The 8,917-nt window shown below is 41.9% G+C and overlaps 1 protein-coding gene across 2 annotated transcripts in view; it reads left to right on the forward strand.

Annotated features, from left to right (window-relative positions):
- Positions 1–8,570, forward strand: part of ECHS1 (enoyl-CoA hydratase, short chain 1) — an 18,899-nt gene extending 10,329 nt beyond the window's left edge. For both annotated transcript variants that reach the window (XM_018564099.1, XM_018564100.1), the window contains exons 4-8: positions 910–1,009; positions 3,103–3,207; positions 5,793–5,912; positions 8,056–8,123; positions 8,208–8,570. In XM_018564099.1, coding sequence (XP_018419601.1) covers positions 910–1,009; positions 3,103–3,207; positions 5,793–5,912; positions 8,056–8,123; positions 8,208–8,273 — 459 coding nt within the window. In that variant the 3' untranslated portion in view covers positions 8,274–8,570. The remainder of the gene's footprint in view (positions 1–909; positions 1,010–3,102; positions 3,208–5,792; positions 5,913–8,055; positions 8,124–8,207) is intronic.
- The last annotated feature ends 347 nt before the right edge of the window (positions 8,571–8,917 follow it).

An 8,917-nucleotide genomic window follows, 5' to 3' on the forward strand; every position in this document is an offset into this window, starting at 1 on the left:
GAACTCATGTGACAGCTGAGAGAGGAAGAGGTGCGGGAGGAGGGACAGGCTGCACACATTTTACAAGTGTTAACGAACAAGCGGCTTTCCCACACTACATTTAGTACTGCCTTCCGAAAGCAAGACTAAATGTAGTAAGCGCAACTTACCACCCGGAACTGTATGTTCTGGGCGTCGGGGGATTCAACCCCGCTGCCGCCCCTCTGCTCCCTGCCGCCCCGGTGGCCTTGTGGGGAATCCGGGCTTTCCCACACTACATTTAGTACTGCCTTCCGAAAGCAAGACTAAATGTAGTAAGCGCAACTTACCACCCGGAACTGTATGTTCTGGGCGTCGGGGGATTCAACCCCGCTGCCGCCCCTCTGCTCCCTGCCGCCCCGGTGGCCTTGTGGGGAATCCGGGCCTGGCTCCACCCACACAGTCTCATCATCTATTAACTGATCCTTAAATAGACTACAAGTTCTGTCTGCCTCTGCGGCTGGTTTTAATTAAATACAAGCGTGGTGATGTCACCGCACTTGTAGTCCATTCATACTTCCTCCTGTCCCTGTAAATCTGCCTGTACCCTTGTAACTGTAACCGTACATCGGTATTGACAGGGACTGGATGAAGAGTCTGCAGGAACCAAAGAATTGCACCCACGATTCACTGATCACAGTTGCAATGCTTTACTGGATCCAAATAAAAATAAATAAATAAATGCACATTTTTCTTTTATGGACATGTGTATGCATTACTTTTTTGTAAAACGTTTTTTTTTAATATGCAACAGCAGGCTTCTTCTGTTTGTTTCAAACAAGTAAAGTAAACTTGAGATGTAGCGGGTAGTATTGCACTGCATATATTGTAGTATTATTGAGGATATTGAGCTGTTCCAGCATTGGCTAAGCATTCTTTTTCTTTCTGTAGCTTGGAGGAGGCTGTGAGTTGGCCATGATGTGTGACATTATTTATGCTGGAGAAAAAGCCCATTTTGGGCAACCAGAAATCTTGCTTGGAACAATTCCAGGTATATTTATTTTGACTCCAAATGTGTTTTTTATGATATAGAACAACCTTTATTCCGGACTTTAGTGGTACTCTATGCAGTGAGTATGTATAATAGACCACACAAATAAAAGAAACATAATTTTAATAATACAAAAAATAAAATTCCAGCATACAGTAAATTAAGTATCTGTATTTGATCACTAGTTATGATTTAAGGCCGTTGTGGCTGAAACGCGTTAGTGTGTCGGTTTTATTAGAAGCTGTTTGCTTTTGATTAAAAAACTTTTAGGATTTGGAGCCATGTACAGTATTCTTTTTACACTTTGCACTGTGTTTGGGGCAGCCAGGAGCTTGTATGGAGTTGAAGATAGAGCAGGAATTCATTATTTTTGTTTAGCTCTTGTGTCTGTGATCCTTAAAGTGACCCTTATGCAAAATAATATTCTTTAAACTGTTGTTACTTGTAAAAGAAGGCAGTCAATACTCAACTTTCCAAGTGCCCACACTGCTCCAATCACTAGAACTGGTCCCCTTGCAGCTCTCACAAGGTATTCCCTATCCCCTCATATCGTCACTCAATCCTGCAATGAACCGGCATTCAAAGCAGAGTTTTAATCTCTACTTATATTTTGACTTCCCCGGTTCCCCCCATCAAAATTGTAATAACTTTTTCAAAAATAATTGTCTATGTGACATGGCACTAAAGTTAAGTTCACATGAACGTTAAAAACATGATTGTTGCACGTTTTTACTGGCCGCCTACCTACAAATTAATATGGCGGCTGTTCGGGTAGGTATACATTGCTGAGCCGGTGTTGCTTTGCGGTGTGACAAATTTAACTTGGCATATCCTGTTTGGCAGACGATGCCACTTGACAAACATGTCTATTGAAATGAATGAGAGCCAGGCCGCAACCATGTGCTAAAAACTTGGCACTAGTTTATTAGTATGAGTGAAATAGGCCCTTGTTTAAAGTTGCCTCATTGGCAAGGCTTTTTGTTAGTTTGTTTCAAATTAGGTATTTGTCAGTAAAAGGGGAATCCTTTACTAATAGGCAGTAAAGAATTGGTGTTGTTGAGCCTCTGATCTGTATATGTGAGGTGGTAATACTGTGTAAACTGTCTGTGGGAATATACATAAGATACCTCTAGGTGCCTGCATGCAGTGGCGTAACAACCGGGGGTGCGGGGGGGTCACTTGCCCCGGGCGCAGGACTGAGGGGGGGCGCCGTCACGACCCCCGCTAAACGAAGCCATGGCTCCCTCTCCCTGACACGATCACCTGGCTGTCATCGGGCGGCCGCTCGCTCTTCCGAGGCCACTGCGGGCGGCCCTCTACACTGCCTGATTGGAGGGCGCGTCTGCCTAGCGCCCATAACTCTGGTTACGCCACTGCCTGCATGCATCTACAATTTATTTCCAGAACACCCCCGGAGTGCCAATAGATTTATGATTTTTAAGTACTTTGGGACTAGACCTTGTACCTCCTCCCTCTTGTCTATCCCTTGGCTACGAAGTGTGATTGGCAGACTCACAGGTCAGTAGGCAATAAGAGGTTGGGTGGCAGCACGTCCATGTAAGGCCTGTTTGCATAAAAATCCTGGGTTTGGGGGCTTCCGTGGCACTTTGGAAATAAATGAGAAATTCCTGCAGAAAATTGAATGGTGCCTGCTGTAGTATCCCACGGCCAGTTTATTAAGTTTGGAAAGCTCACAGGTTTGGTTTCCTTTAAACAGCCTGCCAGATTACTAATTGATATCCATTCATAGTTACATAGTTACATAGTATTTGAGGTTGAATAAAGACATTAGTCCATCAAGTCCAACCTATAATCCATCAAGTCCAACCTATAACCTATAACCATTCAATAAAAGGTGTGCCTGTTTGCCTCTTAAAGAAGGCCGACTGTAAAATGTTTACATACCACTAGAATATAGATGATGTATTGTAGTCCAGAGAAAATAAACAAATAAAAGAAACAACATCTAATAGAACATGACATGCCCAAACAGCATACATGATCTGTTTCTAGTGCTTTCATACCTGTATTATAATGTTTGCTGGATAATCCTGGCATTTACATATTTTGTCATCTTGCTGTTTTTTTTATAGGGGCAGGTGGGACTCAGAGGCTTACAAGAGTTGTTGGGAAATCTCTGGCCATGGAGCTAGTCCTTACTGGTGATCGCATATCTGCTGAGGAAGCAAAGCAAGCAGGTATCCATTCTGACTTGGTAGAAGGAGAATTTACAGAGGCAGAACACTAGATTCTGTACTTTTGCCCTCAATCAATATTTCCACCTTTTACCTTTCTTTTCTGTATACACAGCAAATTATTTCATTTTGCACAATAATTGCCTGTACAGAGAAGTACACACAGATGATATGTGTCAGGTGTATCCATTAGCCTGGGAGCACGAAAACAAACAACTTCTGAGAGCTTATGTATAAGGCCAAGTTCACATAAGTGGGCGGTGGTAATGCAGGATGTTAACATGTGTTACATCAAAGGAAGCCCATTAATTTTGAATAGACAGCCAATGCACTCAAAACCGCATCTGACTTTTTTTTGGAATGCAAGGGTAGTGCATTGCTGCGTATCATGGCACGCTACGGTCTAGGTGCATTGCTTTGGTGTGCCTTTCAAAATAAATGGCAGAACATCGCACCAGTGCAGTATGTCACAACACTGCAGTAGTGTGTACCAGGCAATCAATCTGTTATGCGTTGAACAGTTCAGTAAGCTTCACCACACAAGTGAAGTCCACCCTGTGTATTCCGCCCTCTTGAGAACTGCCTAAGCACCACTCGCTCCTAAGCTGTTAAACTGCCCGCTCTTTTTGTGGGTTGCAGAGTGTAATTTTTTGTATATTCAAAGGGCTTGAGTATTGATTGATTACCTTTCTCCAAATCGTATTTTCAGTTATTTTTATTATGTATTCTTTAGGAGATGCAAAGTTGTTTTTTTAAGCAACGCTCAACCTTCACCCTGACAAACACCCACAACTGTGTGATCTACCACCACACCTCTTGGAGCCCCTTTATGTACAAAGTGATGATTACAGGGAATGTCGAGCATTTTGTGTATATTTTATTTTTATGCTCAGGACTAAAAACTGTTTTAATATTTTATTTCTTTTTAGTCAGGAAAAGTTGAAATATTGCACATTAATATTTTCAGGTGGTGCAACCAAGTCATTAGTTGAGTTAGAAGGCCAAATACTGTATCATAGAAGCACCTTGTATTATTTTTTTTTGGTAAAATAAAGGTCTTATATAAGTAACGCAAAATATAAAATACTAGTTTTAATTTTATGCATCCTGGCACAGTAGCACATTTTGTGTGCTGATAACAAACTGTTATCAGAAAAGTCAATGGTGAAGGGAGAACACTAGGAAATAGTGATGCACCAATACTAGTATCGGTGCAGAGCCGGCCAAACAAGTACTCGTACTTGCCCAAATGCCCCTTCCCCGATACTGGAATCTCCGGTCAGAGGGCGATTTCCTCTGACCGGCAGTGCCGCGAGGGAAAATGGAGCCGGCCAATCAGGAACCCGGGCGGCGTTTTAATGACTCACCACCCAGCTCCCTGATTGGTTGGGAAGCCGGCTCCATGTCGACTGGCTGGGAAGCCGACTTCCCAGCCAATCAGCATCGATCCAGCCAACCAGCATGGAGCTGGCTTACCAGCCAATCAGGAAGCCGGGCGGTGAGTAATGACTGGGAGGCAGACTTCCCGGCCAATAAGCATAGAGCTGGCCAAACAGCATGGAGCCAGCTTCCCGGGCAATCAGGAAGCCGGGCGGCGGGTAATGACACGCCACCTGGCTTCCTGATTGCCCGGGAATCCGACTCCATGCTAGCGGAAGTACCAGTATCGGTACTCGGTATTGGCGAGTAACGAAATATAAATATCGGTACTCATACTCCATACCGAAAAACCGGTATCAGTGCATCCCTGCTAGGAAATCACACTAACAGAAGATCACAGATAATTAATCCACATAATGGTTATTATTTGGATATCTTTTATTATGCACCACCACATTTTTTTTTTTCATTTTGTTTGGGAGCTGTGGGTTTGATTATCTAACGTACCACGTCCAGGAGATCTGGAGTTCATGGTTACAACTGCAGAGTGTAAATGACTCTACTCCATTTAATGCTTCTCATCACACATACTCTAGTAGATACTCTGTTTATTCAGCAGGGGGGACTTACGTGATGAATTTACCTGTGGGCCTGTCAGCTTCCACCTTCATTTTCTCTGTACTTGCCCTGTGACGTAGGTTAGATAAGAAAAAAGTAAAAATGCATCTTTATTGTGTATCACACGGCTGTAGATTCTCAAATCATCTCTGAATTGGTGCTGACACGATCCTTCCTCCTTGAAGGTGGCTACTTTTGTTCCCTATGGTCCCTGTGTTTGTTGTAAAGTAGCCCCCCATCCAAGCTCGCTCCCATGATGGACTACAGTCTCACTTTTAGTTTAATAATTTGTATTGAGATTGTAGTCCAACACAGGAGTGAGCTTGGAGCGGCAGCTAATTTACAACACACACAGGGACCATGAAGAACAAAAGTAGCCACCTTCAAGGAGGAAGGATCGTGTCAGCACCAATTCAGAGATGATTTGAGGATCTACAACGAAGTAAAGCACAAAAAAAATACATTTTTGTTAATAGTTAAGGTACTTGAATTAATGTTTTAGTTTTAGCTCCGGAGTTTAGTTTCTCTTTAAACTTGCAGTGTAGTGTTTTTTTTTTAACAAAATGTCTGTTTACTACTACTCTCTCCAGGACTTGTCAGCAAAGTATTCCCAGCAGACAAGGTTGTGGAAGAGGCAATCTGTTGTGGGGAAAAGATAGCCAGGAACTCTAAACTAATTGTGGCAATGGCCAAGGAGGCTGTTAATGGAGGTGAGTGGGAAAACGTCATTGTATGTTACAATTTTATATTTTATTATTAATTATTATTATTGTATTATTTATTTTATTATTTTATAACATTATATTATCTTAGCTGTACAATAAATAAAGGGAAATGCAAGTTAACTTTTCTTTTACAACAGCTTCTTTACTAATCATTTGCTAAATATATGGATTATTGGAGGGGGTAGCTAAGTTAATATAGAATTTAGAAAGCAACAGGACATTTTAAAGGGATGGTAGATTTAGTGGAATTGTCCTTTTAAGGTTTCCCTCTACCCCCCTCAATGAAGCCCAGGTAGCAAAATACTTTCCTTTAACCCTCTTGAGTGCAGCCTCGCCCGGCGCCACACACAGCCTTCACATTAAAAACTCCCAGCAGCGTCCTGGTCCCACAGTTTATGTACACTACACAGCCAATTCATTCCTTTGGCTGGTTCGTACACCTCTGGTTGCCTCCATCATTTTGGACCATCCATAGAAATGAATGCAAGCTGCAAGCAGATACAGTTGGAGCTGGACATGGCTGTTATTGGAGATGCACCGATACCAGTTTTTCTATATAGAGCACTAGTACCAATTTTTTTTTTCGGTACACGCAGATACTGAATACCTGTGCCGTATGTCCTGATTATGTTGCCCGGCTTCCTGATTGCCTGTGAAGCCGGTGTTCTAGCGAAAGAAAAGCGGCTTCACTGCCTGGCTTCCTGACCAATCAGGAAGCGAGTCATGATGTGCCATCTGGCTACCTGATTAGTTAGGAAGCCAGGCTGCTTACCAACAAGTGAAGCTGGCTTCCTAGCCAATCTGGAAGCCGCGCGGCACGTCATGACCAGCCTCCTGGCTTCACTTCCTTGCTTCCTAGCCAATCAGGGAGGCGTGTCATGACGTGCCCCCGGCTTCCTGATTGGTTAGGAAGCCAGGCTGCCTAGCAACAAGTGAAACTGGCTTGCCAGCCAAACAGCGCCATGCTCACTCGGCACTTGGGGTCAGAGGATATCGGAGGTAAGTATCGGAGCATTTAAGCGAGTACAAGTACTTGCCCAAATACTCGGTATCAGCACCGATACCAATATCAGCGCATCCCTAGCTGTTAGGTCATGCTGAAAAAGCAAAGAAGTGGGATTGATGGTAAGCATTTTACTACCTGGGATTTACTGATGAGAGAAAGGAAAAATTAAAAAGGACAACTTCACTAAGGGTCAAAGAGCTAACACAAAAATCTTGGGCACCAGGTGTATGTTTAACCAGTTGGCATCCGCGGTGTTAAATCCCCTTCCCATCCAGGCCATTTTTCAGTATTCAGCGCTGCGGTACTTTTGACTGACATTTATTCCGTCATGCAACGCTGTACTGAAATGAATTTTATACCATTTTTTGGGGAAAGATAGAGCTTTCTTTTGGTGGTATTTAATCACCACTGGGGTTTTTATTTTTTACTACGTTAAGGAAAAATTACCGAAATTGAAAAAAAAAAAAATCCCCTATATTAAATGATAAAACATTTATTACTACCCAATTTTCTGGTAAAATATAAAAGACGGGGTGACGTCGGGTAAAAAAGACACCAAACATGTCACGCCTTAAAATTGCGTGCGCGAAACCTCAAAAAAATGATAATACCCAAAATTGGCCACAGGCGACGCTTTAAAAGCTTTTACCGCTCATCAGTTTAGTGTTATCAGTGATTGATGGCCCTAAAATGATTGCTCTCACTGCGGCGTTCACGCCGATATGTAACGTGTGTAGCGCAATTGTCGTTTTCGCGCGCTGGTGCACCGGACGCATATTGACGTTTATATGTGGGGGAGTTAAACATTTTTATTTTTTTTATATGTGACTTTTATTTTTTTAATTTATATATTTATTTTTTTGCACTTATTGTTATTGCTATTATATAGGGGATAACAATCCCCCTATATAACGGTATACTGAGCCTAGGGTGACGGGAGAAGGCTAGTCTGCTAGTCCGTCGGGAGGGGTGGTCCTTACTGCTTTACTAAATAGCATGATGACAACACTTAAGAGGTTGGGTCCATGCTAGCCTGTGCTTTAAGGCTAAATTAAAATTTCCATATATCAACAACATTACTTAACGACCATGTAAGACTTATCAGGTGCCTTGTTTCTACAGCATTTGAATTGTCATTGTCCGAAGGAAATCGTCTCGAGAAACGACTTTTCCATTCCACGTTTGCTACGGTAAGGTGCTCTAGGTTGTTCCTGTTGTTTAGCTGTAAATTGGCCCAAGTAGTGGACTAAACATTAAAAGTGATTGTTTTTCAGGATGACCGAAAGGAAGGAATGACTGCATTTGTGGAGAAAAGGAAAGCAACTTTTACAGATCAGTAAACTATCCTGTAGAATATGCAGATCAATCTGAAATATTGAAGCCAATGAAAGTGCTATCACACAGAGCCTTAATTTTATCAAGGAAAAGCACATGGGAGGTAGTAAGCAGCCGAGGATGATCTATTTGTAATATAGGTATTCAGGAAACTGACTATTACCTTCCATACGATGTGTGGTTCTAGTTGGTGCCTAAGACATGAAAGCTGTTTCTACAGATCTGTACCCTGGTAAATGTAATTGTAAATCAACGGGAATGTAATGTTACAAAGTCCATTCTATGTTAATAAATAATCTTTCGCAAAAACTGTATTAATTTTATGTACCATTGTGGTCTTTTTGTCCATGCTTCACCAACACGTGCTTCAGTCTCAGTCAAGGAGGTTTCGATAATGCTTTGTATATGTTGAAAATCATTTTCCAGTCAAGAAAAGGAGAAAAAAAAGTAAATTATAGAGTTATATAATAAATAATCTTTCGCAAAAACTGTATTAATTTTATGTACCATTGTGGTCTTTTTGTCCATGCTTCACCAACACGTGCTTCAGTCTCAGTCAAGGAGGTTTCGATAATGCTTTGTATATGTTGAAAATCATTTTCCAGTCAAGAAAAGGAGAAAAAAAAGTAAATTATAGAGTAATAGTCTT

This window comes from Nanorana parkeri, unplaced genomic scaffold (assembly GCF_000935625.1).
Source record: "Nanorana parkeri isolate BGI_ZX_2015 unplaced genomic scaffold, ASM93562v1 scaffold725, whole genome shotgun sequence".
NCBI classification, from domain to species: domain Eukaryota; kingdom Metazoa; phylum Chordata; class Amphibia; order Anura; family Dicroglossidae; genus Nanorana; species Nanorana parkeri.